Raw genomic sequence first — 15,925 nt, forward strand, 5'->3', positions numbered from 1 at the left:
TATGACCAAGGTGTTAAGCATTTGCTCAGTGCAGCAAGATCTGCTGCACATGAAGACAACCTCTGTGAACAATTAGAGGAGTCTCTCTACCCGCAGACTAAAACATCGCAGTTTGATTTCAGTAACTGTCTATATACATGCCTTTTCTCATTTGATACTGCTTTTGTAAAGGGCAAAAAATGCAGACTCACATGTTTACTTAAGAACAAGCCAGTCACTAAGGTCTGTCAGTGCGGGGGTACCTTTAGCCTAGAGCATACAGAGGAGATTGCAACATCTTGGATTAACCCAGGTCTTTCAGCTGAGATTAATGATCTGAAGGAACGGTATTTCCCCAAAAGTTGAGTAGGAATAATAGGTGAAAATAGAGTGAGAACTTTTTGGGACTTCAGTGAAAAAAGAATCTTAAGCAGAGGAGGAAAGGCAGTGATTATTGGGTAAAAAGAGAGGTTATTTTGCCCAATGAACCAGTGCAGAAAATCACCTAAGGAAAATAAATATTACATGTGTCAAAGAAAAGAAGGAAGTGCAGAAGAGGAGACTCGATGCATTTAGGGATGCTGTAAAATTCTCCACAAATTCCAGAGCACTGAGAACACTGATGAGTGATGAAGGGGAAAAGTGGAGTTTCAGTGTTTATCTTGCTGTGTAAATTCCTTGTGATGTCCACAGAAGGATTCGCTGGCTTTTGAAATCTTTCATGAAACGTGAGTAATAAGTATCGACTTCAAATTGTCCCTTGAAAGCAGAATATAAATTGAGTGTTCAAGAAGATGGGACTCTATGCACAAGGTGTTTATGTGGGTTGTCAGGGGTGTTCAATGGTAAAAGAGACACAAGCTCTCACTTCCACAAAGCAAGATGCAGGCACAGAACTTGGGCCTAGAAAATGTGCACAAAGGCACAGAGAAGAGCCTGTGCTGCAGCCTACATGGGCTATGGGAGGTCCAAGAGCACATGGGTGTATCTCAGTACTGCCTTTCACTGGCTTTGTTTAACCCAAGGCCATTCTGTCATGCATTCACCCAGTAACGCTGCGCAGTGCAGCACCCGTCAGGGACAGAGGAGCAATGGGACGGCTGTACAGTCCTCAGGAACACAGCACCCATCTCCAGGCAGCTCTAGACTGTAACCCCACAGCACCCCTCACAGAATAAGGCTGTCTTCAGTCTAAGCTCCCTGGCCTTCTGCAAGGGGAAGAAATTGAAGATGCATGGCGTCTTACTGTATGTCCATCAGTCAGACTCACGCTATGGTCAGATTCAGCACAAACTGGCCCAAAGGTCCCACCAGGACACACCCTAAGACCAGCTTTTCCCAAGTACCGGGTGGGCATGGATTGCAGTCCTTCCAAGAGTCAGCAGCATGGTCAGAGCACTACATCATACACCACATGCCTGCTACATGCTCCTCAAGACCACTCTTGATGTCCCTCCCAGTGCAAGTGCAATTGGATCATTGCCAACCAGGACTCTTCCCTGAACTTTCCTAGGACATTCAGCAGAAAGTCCAACATAAACCAGCTCTGTTCCCCTCCTGGCTGCTCAGAGCCTGTAGCCAAAGGATCTAAACCTGTTAAAAGTGTTGTTGGAACTTGTACCCCTGTCCAGAGCTGACCTCGCAATGTAGGATTCAGTGAGGAGCTGTTGGATCTGTCTGGGGGGTGGCAAGAGGGTCAGGAGAGGGGTGAGTCAGTTCAGCTCTCTGAAGCACCTGGGAAAACTACACATTCCTTTGCAGACGGACATTATTGGACTGATATGACTACCCAGACATCAATGATCAAATCCAGACACTCCTAACCCTGCTCTCCTCAAGGTTCACATGGGTTTCTGCCCTGCCTCTTCATCAGGCAAGGAATTGTTCCTCCCAGGGACCAGCTCCAACAGCCAGCACCATGCTGGTTTGTGTACTCCCTGTAGCAGAGTTCTTGATGAATACAGAGAGGTGCATCTACTTTGTTATCTCTGCATTGCCAAAAAAAAAATTGTTGCCTTCCTCTTCTTCACTCCCAAAGCCATAAAACTGGGGTCCACGGAGACCCAGGAAAACACCAGCTACAGATTCACAGATCCCTAATTCCTGCAAAAGTGAAAAAGGACACAACTGGAAAAGTTTGCTACTAGGTAACTAGGAGGGATTTCGTCACACCAGTGCTGTTGCTTGGATGTTGGGGACCGGCAGCCACAAGTGTTTTTAGAGCAAACCAGCCTTGCTTTGTCTCTGCCTGGTGTGGCGAGATTGCAGTTGCTTTTCTCCCCTTTGACCCCCCCGCCAGCATTGCGCAGGACTGGTCAGGTAATCACGAGTCTGTTTGTTTGTCTGTTTGCAAATCTCAGGAAGCAGCTCCAGCAAAATCTCCTAAATCATCAGAATGCAGCAAACCACGGTGTCAAAACAATACCACCCCATCCCTACCTCCAGCAGGACCTTTATCAGTAATTATCACCTGTTTATCTCAGAGCCTGGCATTAGAGCAGGTCCAGGCTGAACATCCCCTCCATCCAGCCCATGGTGAGGGCAGGCAGCACCACCCACATCATGCCACGTGCTCCCCGGGCCCTCTGAAGGACACAGTATTTTCTCACTCTGCCTATTCCGAGTCCGGATCTGTCAATATTCAGATATTCACGTAGGAGAAAGGGAAACAACAGTAACTGGACAAATACACGCCTGAGAAAGAGGACACTCCTTCCTGGTCTGTAATCCCCTTGTTCAACAAACCTTAGTAAATCACTGAAGCATTCAAACACCAAAATTTCTCCTTCAGGGAGAGACCCAGTAATGCAAAGATGTACAGCACATCATCCTGATTAAAACGGTAGATTCAAAACTTTGGATTCAGGGTCCTGGCAGCATTTGTACATGGATGATGAATGTTTGCTCAGCTGCCTCTTTGAAAGCCCTGTAAAATCATAGTACTGATAATTTCCATGACTTCTCTATTGCTTCCTCCGCAGCAGTTTATTCCCACGTGTGCTGCGCGCCCGAGGAGCCGGGCAGTGAGCCTGCCAGCGGGAAATGCCCCCCTGCCCGTGCCATGCAAGGGCAGCACTGGGATGGGCTGGGGAAGGGGGGTCACCGGGACACCAGCAGCACAGGGCGGACTGGCACGGCCCCATCTCCACCTCTCCCGGCCGATGTGTTGGCTCAGGGAGGGTGTCTTCGCCGAAAAGGGAAGTTTATAGCTCTGGCTGGTAAAGGGCAGCAACAGGCAGCAAGAGCCGAAGAAGGTGAGTGTGGGATCCTGGCCCCCCAGCTCCAGGAGGGGGGAGACCCACGAGCAGAACCAGGGTGCCCTTTGGAGGTGCCGAAACCTCCAAGGGTGCCAAAGCATCCCCTGGCACGCCCGGGGGGGGGGGGGGCACAGAAAGGACAGTACCACCAGCCGTTTCTCCAGAGGCACTGAGGGAGGGGCAGTGTGGGCCCCCGGGGCGGTGGGTCGGGGAGAAGCCCAAAGGGAGGGGGTCACTCCCGGGGGGGAGGCATCTTGGTGTCCCTCTTACTCCGGGGGTGTCGACATCCCTCCCCCGACCGTGAGCCCTAAGGGATGAAGCGGATGGTGTGGGGGATGCGGCTTCAACGAGGAGCAAAGCGAGGGGGTGCGAGGGGCCGCGTCCCACCGCGGAAAACCCCGCGGGGCGGGGCGGGGGCACGGCCGCCAGGGGGCGCACTTTGCGCGGCTTTAAAAGCTGCGCGGGGCAGTGCGCGGGCGGCAGTGCGGTGCGCGGAGCTGGGTGCGCGCTTTCGCTCCCCTCGTAGCGACCCTCCGCCGGCGCGGAGCAGACCCCCCCCGCCCCGCGCTCCCCCCGGCCCGGGCTCCGCGCAGACATGGCCAGCGGGGGTCTGCAACTCCTGGGCTTCGTGCTGGCCTTCATGGGCTGGATCGGCATCATCATCAGCACCGCCATGCCCCAGTGGAAGATGGCATCCTACGCGGGGGACAACATCGTCACGGCCCAGGCGCTCTACGAGGGGCTGTGGATGTCGTGCGCCATGCAGAGCACGGGGCAGATCCAGTGCAAGGTGTACGACTCGCTGCTCAAGCTGGAGAGTAAGTCGGGGCTGGGGGCGTGCGGGTGTTGGGGTGTTTGCCCTGTTCGAGCTGAGGCTGGGGGTGACCGTCCCGCCGGGGTCATCCTCTCCGGTCGGGGCTGAGGGTACCGGTCCTGCAGGGTCACTACCCCCCGCCGGTGCCGGTCGTGTCGGGGCTCGGGATGAAGTGCTAGGACCGGGGGCGCCAGTGTCGCCCCTCGCCCAGTGCCTGTCCCGCTGGGGGTGCCAGTGCCGTCCAGTCTCGGGTCTCTGCCCCGCTGGAGCTACGCTGCCTGTCTCTTCGGGGCTGAGGCTGCAGGGCTCGAGGTCACCATCGTCCTGTCGGGGCTCAGATGCGCGCCCTCCTGGGGCTCCCCGCTGGCGTTCCCGGCCGGGGCCGAGGGCGGCTCCCCCGGTGGCTGTCGGCCGGGGCTCTGCGGAGGAATGTTCCGCGTCCCCGCCGGGCGGGGGGCGGAGGGGCTCGGCGGGGCCGTACGCGGGGGAGGGAGCTGGAGCCTCCCCGCATGCCGGCGGCCCCCGTGTCCTGTCGAGTGTATGTGTTCACCCCCAAAAAAAAACCTGTTCGGGAAAGCGCCGTGATCGCGAACAAGAGCGTGTGGCGGTAGAAGTTCAGGCAGGGGCTGCCGGCGTTGGGGCACGGCTCGGCAGGAAGCAAAGTTTCTCAGCGGTGCTGAAGGGGGCTGTTCGGGCACGGGGGCTGTTCGGGCACGGAGCCTTTTCTTTTTTGCATTTGACTGGTTTGGTCTTTTGTTCTCCGGGAAAGTCGCTGCTCCTCCCGTGGGGCTTTTGAGCAAAGGGCTGGCAGGTGAGCTGCACTCCAGCTCAGGTGGCACTGCCTGTAGCTTTTAGGCAGACCAGTACATCAAGGTACTCTCTAGGTCTCTTATCTTGGGACGGCGAAGCCATCTCTCATGCGGGAACTGCGGCTTGGCTGGCTGGGGTGTTGTTGGGGGCGGTCACGCCCAGCTGGAGCCCAGTGAGGGCTGTTTCTAGAGCGCTGGAGCATGTAACTTATGCTGACACCCAAAGGGGTTAAAAAAAAATACCATCCTTTCTCAATATCCCTTCCCTCATCCCGAGTCTAGTAGTCTTCTGGAACACCTCCATCCCTCTCCCTCCCTAATTAATAAAATAATAATTGCCACCTTGGTCACCTTCTCTTTCCCAAAGGAATGAGCAGGCAGTTTCACATAAACCGGGGATCATTGGGAGTATCCCCGAGTTAGGCTGCCACCAATCCTTGCCGTGTTTCACCCAGCGAGGCCGGACACCCCGGGCCCCATCTTCATTGCCAGCCCACATCAGTCACGCCTGCTCCCTTGCCCCGAACACCCGTGGGCCCTGCAGCTGGCAGAGGCGCAACCGACTCCCTTGAGGAGTGCGGTGCACCCCTTCCCACTGACTGGGTGTAGGGCCGGGGGTGATCAGGGCTGGGCTGAGCACACAGTCGGGGGTGGTTTCAGTAGCAATTACGTATAAGCTCAGCTTCAAGCCTCTTATCTCTGACTGGGGGTGGGGGGTGCAGATGCCAGCAGTGCTGAGGAATCTCCAGCCACCCCCTGGGTGGGTTGCGAAAGGTTGCCTCGGGGGCTCTGTGGCTGCAGCCCATTGTGCTGTAAATGAGACCTGCCTGCAGAATCAGATGCGGAGCCTGGCTTCCACAGACTCCCAAAAACCTGCCCCAGGACCTTCAGACCTGGCCCATTCATGGCTGAGCGCTGAAAACCAGCTGCTCCCCTCACCTTTGTCCTGCAAACAATAAGGGCTTTTCTCTTCGAGGGCTACGGGGGAGGGAGGTGTGAGGTGCCAGGGACCTAATAGCAGAGGCTGATATTAGTGGGCTTTTATGCCTTACATAGCCCCTGGTCCTGCAAGGCGCCCTTGCCTGAAAAGTCCCGGGAAGCCCAAGAAATCGCAAGGGATGCCTCCTTAGGAAAGTCAGTGAGGGTTGGCTGAAGGACTCCTTAAGTTGCACCTTTCTCGCTTGAAAGCAGACCATGTCTATGGACATACCCCTTATCTGCTGTTTTCCCTGCCTGCTCTCCCTTCAAGGTCTTACAGCCACGTAGGCTTGGGCAGGAACCAACTGTGGTTTTGGGTGGAGGTGTGAAAAAAACCCCATTTATACCCCGTTCAACAGCCGCACCCTGAGACAGGTGCAACTGCGCAGTAAGAGCTCCCCCCCTGCATTCATCTATGTCACGGTGAAGGTGGCACAGCTATGTGGGTAGAAACTTCTGCCTGGCCACGCTTTCCTGCCAGACTTCACCTGCCCTGAATGCTCTGAGCCCCACGTCAGAGCATCGTGCTCTGATGGGAGAGGTTCAGATCTGTAATTACTTCGTCTGTGTAGAAAGGAGTGAGTGAGCCTCCTCGCACCTGCAGTAGTCCCATGGTTGTGGGAATGCTTTGCCAGGGAGCTTTTGTGTATCTGGTAGCTACTGCCATTCATCTAGATTCTGTCAGTGTTTGGCTGCTTGGCCTGATGCTGCGTGTCAGAGATGGGGTTGGCACAAACTGATAAGCACCGTTAGCCAACTGAGGGGCCTCCGGCTTGCCGTGTGGCCGCGCTGCTGGAGTGCACCCATGCTGGCACTTCTCCCGCAGCTGCGTTCAGCTGAGGGCTTATGTCAGGGCTCCTATTCAGGCAACAGAAAGGCTGCGTTTTGCTGGCTTACGTGAAAAGCAGTGCGTGGCCACATGCAGACATAGAGGCAACAAAAGCCACCCTTGCAACAAGGCTTTGTTGCACAGCCTCAGCATTGTTCTTGTAGCCCTCCAGCATCGTCCATGGAGCTTAGCTGAGCTTTGTGCTCCTCCGGGGTCTTAGGGGGATGGTCTCAGATGCAGGAGGAGAAGGGCTCTTGGTAACTGTCTCTGGAAGCTTTCAGCCCCACCTAACCACACTCTGCTGTTCAGAGTAGAGGTGGTTCTGGGTCCTGTCTGAGCTGTTTTGGCTGAAGATACACATCACCCTGTTTGGTTTTGCTGGGAGAGGTTCTGTGCTTGAGACAAGCTGAGACTCATCTACCACTTCATCACCAAACCTAGTACATCCACAATGAGCCTTTGTGCCCTAGCCCAGAAAATAAACAAGGGTTTGGATGCCCTCTGGGTCAAACAGCATCACTGAAACGTGAAATCTTCCCTCTTCCATCTTTACCACCCTGGCTGAGCCTGTTCCAGGAGCCTATAGGGAAGAGTGGGGGGAAGGAAGGGTTCGTGGAGCTCAGGTTATTGCTGTTCTGTTGATGGTGGGGGAATTGGGAGGGTGGTCCAGGGAGGGACATAGCTATAATATGAGGGAAAAATATGTCTAAATAGCTTGTCATCTCTCCATCTTTAGATCTGGAGTAAGCAGGTAGAACCTGCTGGTATCTGTGCTTTCATGTGGGTTAAGGGTTAATTTGCTCCATGTTTCTCAATCCCTGTTCCTTCCTCATGAAAGATCGTGATCGAGTGATAAAAGTCTCACTTGTGCTGTGCTTTGAGAAGGTAGAGGGTTACTTGGAATGCCACCGAGGCTGTTCCTGCACGGTGTTGTGTCTGCAAGAGGGGATGGGAGTCTGTTGCAATACACTGGCTTTATTGCTCTACAAGCAGATTCTAAGCAGCTTTAGTAGCTAGTATTACTATGTGTTACTAAATCTCTTGGTAAGGGAATTTCCAGGCTTCGTGGGAAAACAGGCTGCCCAGGTCTCCTCTGACCAGGAATCTGGAAATGGTGGTACTTGACTTGCTGGCAAGCTTTCTCTGGTGTTTGAGTGACTGCAGGAGGGCATTGAACCTTACTTTGCTTTGGGGTAGGCAGGGTACAAGGCCGCTGTCACCTACTGAATTTGTCCCTTTTGGACTGGACATGCAGTGAGGACTTGCCAGCCTTCCCATTCTGGTGAGAAACATGTCTTGAGTCTGTGTCCTGGGCAGATTCCTCTGTACAGCTTTCTAGACTTGTGAGGAGGTGCTTTGAAGGAGTCCAGACTGGAATATCTGGTGATGGGTGGACAGGGTCTTTGCAGGGGCTAGTAAGGGGGTTGAAAGCCTCTAAGCCACTGGCAGGATTTTAGGTCCAGCCGGAATGACTGCAAAGTGTGAAATGATTGCTGGCTACTTCCGAAGCGCACTTGGATCTTCATTCCCTTGCCAGCTGTACTAAAGTAACTTTCACATGCTGGCAGGGCAGCAGAACTCAGATTCTCCTCTCCTTCCAGGAAGGAGATGCAGCTTTCATGAAACCCCAGTGGGAAGGCTTTGAAGGCTGCTGACTTCTCTTGGAGCTGGACAGTACGATGTGCTTCCTACACTACGAGGGTGCTTGTAACTTGGGGAACTTAACTTGCAGAGATGAGAGGGAGCTGCACAGCATCTATTTCACCTGTATTCTGTCATCACTTGGTTGCATGGAGGCCCATGGGAAGGGAAGTAGTCGTCCATATTTTACATACAAACAAGGCAGTCAGTGAGCATCCCTATCGGAAAATAATCTGCACACAGAGTGATTACAGCGATTTTGCATTACAAACAGGCATTACAAAAATCTCATGGCAATTTGCCACCAGATTTTTTTATAATGTAGATGACAAACAGAATAAATAAGGAAATGTGATGACAGAAAAATAACCTCAAATGTATGCTGGTGAAGTCCTCTTTATAACTAAGCAGTTTGTCGGCAATTACTTCTGTGTCAGGTAATGATAATTGTGGCAAGGGAAAAGTCTTACATAGCCTTCAGATAAATTGCATTGTGTAGTTTGTGTTCAAATTCACAGTAACAGTCAAAACTGTTAGCAAGTTTTAAAATAATGGGTTTCATCATGTGGAAGGCATGTGAACTGCTGTGTCATTTTTTTGGTGGATTTACACAGTATTTTATGGCCTGCAAAATTCACATTTGTTGTTAACTATCCTCAGTAGTTTTAAGCCTCTGTTCTTCAGTACTTGCCGCTTTCTTGCTATAGGCTTTTCGGGCCAGGTTTCTCATTACTAACCAGCAATAAAAAGTCTTGGCTTCCGAGTCAATAGTGATTTATATTGATGAAATACTGTTGCCATCTGACAGCTGCTGCTTGGTGCCAGGCCAGTTTTTCTTGCCTTGTACATGAGTATTTTTTCCCCATGGGCTCCTGAGACTGCTTGGGTTCTCCGACAGCCATGGGAGGAGACAAGCGTTGTGCTACCTGTTCCTGTTGGTGAGAGTTGCAGCAGCAAGGAGTGTGGGGGAAATCCTGTTTCTCTCTAATATGATAGAAGTTGTAAAGTTAAATTGCTGTGGAGTACTTTTACTTGTCTGTAGCCAGTCCTGTTTAGCAGGTTGACAATATTGTATCATTTGGAATTTTTTACAGCACCTGGAAAGGCCCATGTGAACGATAGAACTAATATTAAACTAGTGTTCTCAGCCTCTGGATGTACAGTTTCCATTGACAACATGGTTAATGTGTACATAATAACTAATAGCTTGTATGATGATTAACTGCAACGTACAGCACACATTGCAAAAGTGGTAGGAAGACAAGTCCTGTGTCTCAGCACATGCTGTGAGCACAGGGCAGCTGGGAAGGGTGGTTGGCTAATACAGTCATGTCACATTAAAACTGCTTAAGATAAAGAAAGGGACAGTCTGTTCTGCAAATGCTCCAACCTACTACAAGCTTTCTAAATGCTTCTGTCCTATTACACCACGGACCCATGCATAAAGGAGGGGTGAGGACACCAGGAGATGTTCCTCCAGGATCTGCTGCTGAAAGCAGGTGGCCCTGGGAGATGCTCACAGTGCTGCTTTTCGTTCAGCTGCTTCTGCAAAGCTGTCGTGGCACGCATCCAGCTAATACTTGCTCATTTTGAGATTTTTAGCAGGTTTTGTAGGTAGTTCTTCTGAGGTCATAGAAACACTTTCAAGCATCTTCCTGTATTTGTCCCTGTGTTTGTTAGTACTGTTTGAAGGCGAGAGGTCTCTTTCCACCCTTGTAACAAGTTTTCTAGTTGTTGGAGATTACACTTCCCATTTTCAGCTTCCTGATAGAACTCTTTCAAAACCCTCTCCTCTAAGGTAATTTCTTCTGCAGCAAGACTAAGCCCCATTTACTGTAGACTTGATGAAACAAATTTGGTACCTCTGCAGAAAATGTCCTTTCCCATGCAAAGTATGAACTAGTGTTCAGCCACTGGCCTCTCGAGCTGCTGATGGTAATGCACAATTCACCCTTAAATGTATGGCAGCTGAATTGGTTGCCTGGGTGTCAACCTGTCAGTTGAAGTCTTTCTGAAAACTGGCATAAATTTTGTAAACTAGAAATTCTTTTTAGAGTCTAATCTCTGATAATGGGGATAAATCCATTAAAGATATGTTTGATTATTGCTGTTATTTATGCTAAAGTGATAAATGGCTTTATAAGTGGGTTTCTGCAATCAATGCAGCAGATGGGTTTTGGTTAACACCTGGTGAGTGCTGAGGTGAGTCACTTTTCCCCTTTGAAGGAGGTGAGAGGTGACAGTCAGCCAAGCTGATTGTGGGATTTTTTTTCCCAAGAAAGCCAAGACCCTTCTTATGAAGGTGTGTCCCTTCCTATTGCTCTGATTATTGCCTTTTTCTATTGTTTTTAACTGGTTTCACAATCTATTTACAGAATAATAAGGTTGTGTGTGTGTAGAGGCAGATCCAGATCTATCTTTAAAGCAGAACTAGAACCTGGTAGACTGTTGGTGTGGGTCACAAGAATTTTCCTGCACAAGCAGTGCCATGGGGCAAAGTGTAGTAAAGAAGCTGCAGAGGACAGGTGTGTGGCTGTGCTATCCCCCTGACCAGTATCAGATTTGAACTCCTGTCTGTGTTTCAGGTTGGGCCAAAGAGCCTGTTGTTGTAGCACAGTCCCTGATGGGTTTGCCATACCAGTGCTGACTGATGGGTTTGCAGGTGCTCTGTTGTAGACTTAAATCTTGCAGCTGCAGTTGTCCAAGCTTCAGGTGCTTTGCAGAGCTCTAGCAGAATGCAGTCAGGGTGCTTTGAGGGGTGAGCCTCAGACTTGGGAACAGATTCTGGTGGTACTTTGTTAAAACTCTGCATGTGTTACTGCTACACCTTCTGTATGAAGGGACACTTACGGCTTGGTTACGACTCCTGGGAGCTTGTTCCTTTGATTAACCAGCCCTGTTTGTTCCAGGATATTAACAGGACTGTATATTAAAATCAATGCTGTTCAAACAAACCTGATTTGCTAGGCAATAAAGCTTAGGCTCTTGTTTCACTGCTATTCAGATGTTTTGTCACCAGAGATTTTTTTCAGTAATTACTTAATTTATATAATTTTCTTTCTCCTTTCATATCAAGAAAATCTGAATCAGTAGTTCATGTATGTAAGGTTAGTGTGCTTGTACCTTCAGATGAATCAAAATAAAACCAAATCTCATATAAAGTACATTGAGTCTGTCTGCTCTGAAGGCAAATACAACCCTTGCCTATGGGAGGCATTACCCCATGCTCTAATTCTTCAAAAGCACAAGAGGCTCTTAAAACTTTTGAATATTTTTGAGTCTAATAATCTAAATATTTTAGGTTGGGGAAAAAAAATCCTATTTTTCACTTGGCTGGGAAAATCCTGTTTCTGTTGCAGTTGTATTTTGTACCCTCTGGGACTCAAACTGAGAATTTAGCACAAAAAAACCCGCTTAAATTTTCACTGAGGTATTTGTATAAAAGAAGACAGGTTTTGGATGTGTTGAGCAATAAAGGGGCCTTGCTGTCTGCTGTGGGATTACTCATATGTATGGCACTATTCATATTAAAACATGTGCCTAAATGCTTTGTCAAGGTAGAGCCTAAATCTGAATACTTCTTTTGATAAACAGATATGTCCTTCCAATTGGGATTCAAATGATCAAGGAACAAAAGATGTCTGGGGGCAATTCCCAGGTCATTTCCTGCAAAAGGCTGCATGCCCTTGTTTGCCATGCATTTTAGAAGAGGCTGAGCGTCTCTGATCCTGATGCATGACAGTCTCTGGGAGCTTAAAGCTAAAAAGAAATCTCTTGCTTAGTTGTATCCTGTGTAACAGGGAGCAAAGTGTCTTGACACATGATTACTGAGCCCAGTAATTTGAATTTCTATCTTGAGCTTTCTTTGTGGTAACTCGAATCCTAATGTCTTTTAGGCAGTCTGCAGGCCACTCGGGCTTTGATGGTGGCTGCAATACTACTGGGCCTTGTTGGTGTATTTGTTGCTGTGACTGGCATGAAATGCATGAAGTGCATGGAAGATGACCAGGTGAAGAAGATGCGGATGGCTGTCTTTGGTGGGGTGATCTTCATCATTGCAGGTTGGTAACATACAGATACGTTTAGTGCTAAATGTACCATTTTCTAAACGGTATTTACCCCGTATAGGATATGACAGGACAGGGGAGGGCTTGCTGTCACTGCTTCAAGAGCGTTTTGGGCTGGGAGTTGCCCAGTGGACTTCAGCACAGTAGCTGCTGGCTGTTTGAGGCACTTGGGTCTCTTAGCACTAGCACTATACTTTCTGTAGGGACTGCATATGCCTTCTACCTCTATTAGCAGAGTTGAGTTTGACCTGTATGCCCTGCTTCAGTGAAGGGCTGTCAGTAGTCCTGCTTCTGGTGCAGTATAACTCTGTGTGACCTCAAATCCTTTCTTTAATTTTTTTTTTTCGTAACCAGCACTAAGTTAACAGCTCAAAACTTACAGGGTAGCAGCAGCTCAGCATCACTTTAGTTGCTGGTTCTGCTACACACTTGTTTTTGCAGTGATTTTGTTGATTGTTTTTTCTTAAAGTCATTGTGTTCCCTTCATATGCAGGTTTGGCAGCACTGGTGGCCACATCGTGGTATGGCAACAGAGTGGCTCGGGCCTTTTATGACCCTTTCACCCCTGTCAACACCAGGTACTGACTCATTTGATATGACACTATAGTATAGCATGACAAATGCTCCCAGGGCTTAGTTTTGAGTAGCAGTGGCTCAAAACAAAGAAGGAAATTTCCTGAGTTAGTTGGGTTGGCTTCAGACTGTGCAGAAAGAGCATTAGAACTGGATCTCATTATCCATGTGGCTTGTAAGTCCTGGCTTTGTTTTAAGGCAGCATCATTGCCAGAGACCTAACTGCTGTGACTCCGGTGTTCTTCACTAACTGCTTAAGGCCTGGTTTACACATGCTCGGCCCTGCTGCCCTTGTGTGAGATGTGCTGGCAGAGTGATTAACCCAGTGTACAAAGTGCTGGGCTTTGAGTCTCAGGCTGCTCCAAACTGCTGCCTTGTAGGAAGCCCGTCCATCTCAATTTCAGTTCCCTTCTGCTTTGTGTGAGCATGCTAACACTGTAATCCAGAGGCATTACTTGTAGTACTCACTTTCTTCCTTCTTTCTCCCCCAGGTTTGAGTTTGGATCAGCTCTCTTCATAGGCTGGGCAGCTGCTTCTCTGGCCATACTGGGGGGAGCCTTCCTCTGCTGCTCCTGTCCACGGAGAGAAACTTCATATCCACCTACCCGAGGCTATCCAAAAAATGCCCCCTCCACAGGGAAGGATTATGTATAATGAAACAAAGGAGAGGAGCCACCAGCACTGGTAGTGAAAGCATTTTGGAGAGGACACTACAATGCCACTGTCCTGAGCAGAGTTCAGACTCTAGGTTCTGCCTTCCTCTTCTCCCAAAAATGTGTATAATTTTGTAATCCTCTTTGCTACTGGACATAACTTCTCCTTTCTCTCCCAAAACGTGGAGGAAGGCTAACCTAGGTTCATAGGTATTGCCACTGGAAAGATGAAACCTCCAAACTTGGGTTAAGCTTAGTATTTGGGAGTAAAAGGGAAAAATGATACTGTTTTTTTAGATGGATGTTGGTGCTTTTTTTAGTTGTTTTTTAAAGAAAAATAGGTGGTAACAATTCAGTCCCATATCCCATTAAGTTAGAGCCCAGAGTGGTGTGTGTAGAAATTAAAGGAACATATATACAAAGTGATGAAACCAATAGCTTAAGGGGAAACATAATTTTAGGGAAAAGACTTTACATGTAGGAATGTTTGAGGAGATCTAAAATGCTCTTGTACTGTCTTACTGGTGTCATCTTCAGCACCCTTGTTTCTGTGCAGATTGGCATGACAAAGGGTCAGACACAATTCAATTGCTGTGACTTAACAAATTGAAACCTCTAACTGTCCATGCACATGCTGTTGGCCAACAGAAAATGCAGCGTAAGGTGGCTTGGCTTAACTGTATGTCATCACTCTTTTGACAAGATCTTGTATGTTGATCATGTCTGAGCAAAAGGCTGCAAAATTGTGACTAGAGGTTAGCAGACTCCCAAAGCAGCTCCAGGTTTCCCAGGTGCTGGGGAAAAGCTAAGAAGAAATGATTGCCTTCTGTTTTCACTGGGTGTCTCTGGTAGGGTGCTGCTGTTCCTTAGACACTGAGTGCTGCCAGTGATTGTCTGTGTTCCCACCCTAACACCTAACTGAGCTTGAAATTTTATCCCCTTGTGTGTGTTACAGGCCACCTTTTTTAAAAAAAAAAAACACTCTCCTCTTTCCTTGAGTCTTTCTCATTTGGGCTTTAGTTACTGATCTCACTTTGCCTTATGCAGCTAAATGTGTTAGACCAAACTGAATGCACTGCTGCTCCCTGATGTTTCCCCAAGAATACCTCACATGCTGCCATTTGATCCTGTCTTTTCTCTTGTAAACACTTTCAGTGACGATATGAAGGCAAATTCCAAGGAAACTGATCCAAAGGTTATGTATGGCATTTTCTTTCAATCCAAGCTTGCCAAAGAGGAAGAAACTAGCATTTTAAAGATAAAGCCATCCTTGCATATTAAGTCATATCTAAAAAGAATAAAATGCAGCTCAAAGGTTCCCACCCTTTCTGAAACACCCAGTCAGTCACTTGGTGTTTTGACTAACACTGGCTGAGGTTGGCTGGAGTTAAGTCTCATAATTCCTAGAAGTATGGTACCAGTTCTCCAAAGCTCAGCCTTGCTTTTCCTACAGAAGGAATCTCCTTGCTTCTGACTAGGCTTTATAATTGTATATGTGTTCAGAGGCATCAGATTTGTTGATTTCCTTCTGTAGACAGGGAGAGCCTCTGGGGCTGGGCTTATGTACAACGATGGTTGGTGGTCTGTATAAGCCTTGTACCTCTGTTTGACCTGACTCTGCAACATAAATCAAAGTTACTAAAAGAAACCAACCAGAGCATTTGCTTCAGGCTTGAGTTGATGTTGGCCTGTGCTTGGGGCTGGGTCATGTGGCTTCCACTTCTCCGTGGGGAATTGCCTGTGCACAGCAGCTGCCTCATGAGACCTCATCTTAGGAGGTGGCAGCTCAGGTCACATTAAAGAGCTGCTGAAGTTTGTGCTTTTGTATTTGCATTAACCCTGAGCCAGGGAGCAGATGCTTGTATTGGGAACTTGTATAAAGTGTTTAAACAATTTCAATAAATGGACTTTTTTAAGGAAAATCAGACTGCATTACCTCATTTCTTTGTTTTAATCAGAACTTTGACAGTGTGCATGGAAGAAAAGAGGGGCGCTTGGGCTTTTGGATGTTGCTTGCCAGTATGGAGCTTGTTTAGCTGTGTGTATCTCTAGCTGACATAGGTGGGGACAGATCTTTTGCAGTGAGTCAGACAGTTGTGGCCTCTGGCAGAAACTCACCCAGTAATCTGCTACGATTGCAGCCCTGGAACCAGAAGGTCTGCTCCTCAGCAAGGCAGGCTGCACCCTGGGTGGGGCAGGATGGGGCAGGGGGAAGGCAGATGGCTCCCTGGCAGGGGAGTGGGAGCTGCAGGAATGGGGAAGGGATGGGGTGTGGAGCCAAGGTGGTCCTGGGAGAGATGCTCTGTTTCAGCAGTGCTTTGTCTC

At 49.0% G+C, this 15,925-nt stretch overlaps 1 protein-coding gene across 1 annotated transcript; it reads left to right on the forward strand.

Moving 5' to 3' along the window:
- The first annotated feature begins 3,724 nt into the window (after positions 1-3,724).
- CLDN1 (claudin 1) lies at positions 3,725-15,516 on the forward strand. Its single transcript, XM_074912522.1, has 4 exons — positions 3,725-4,054; positions 12,204-12,368; positions 12,868-12,952; positions 13,439-15,516. The coding sequence occupies exons 1-4, from the start codon at positions 3,832-3,834 to the stop codon at positions 13,599-13,601; spliced, it is 636 nt and encodes a 211-aa protein (XP_074768623.1). The 5' UTR covers positions 3,725-3,831; the 3' UTR covers positions 13,602-15,516.
- Positions 15,517-15,925: the final 409 nt, after the last annotated feature.

This window comes from Athene noctua, chromosome 8, assembly GCF_965140245.1.
Source record: "Athene noctua chromosome 8, bAthNoc1.hap1.1, whole genome shotgun sequence".
NCBI lineage: Eukaryota > Metazoa > Chordata > Aves > Strigiformes > Strigidae > Athene > Athene noctua.

Bases quoted from the DNA above. Each gene is read 5' to 3' on its own strand.
- CLDN1 (XM_074912522.1), top strand. From the start codon at position 3,832: ATGGCCAGCGGGGGTCTGCAACTCCTGGGCTTCGTGCTGGCCTTCATG. The intron at 4,055-12,203 runs GTAAGTCGGGGC...AATGTCTTTTAG, and splicing joins CTCGCTGCTCAAGCTGGAGA to GCAGTCTGCAGGCCACTCGG. The intron at 12,953-13,438 runs GTACTGACTCAT...TTTCTCCCCCAG, and splicing joins TTCACCCCTGTCAACACCAG to GTTTGAGTTTGGATCAGCTC.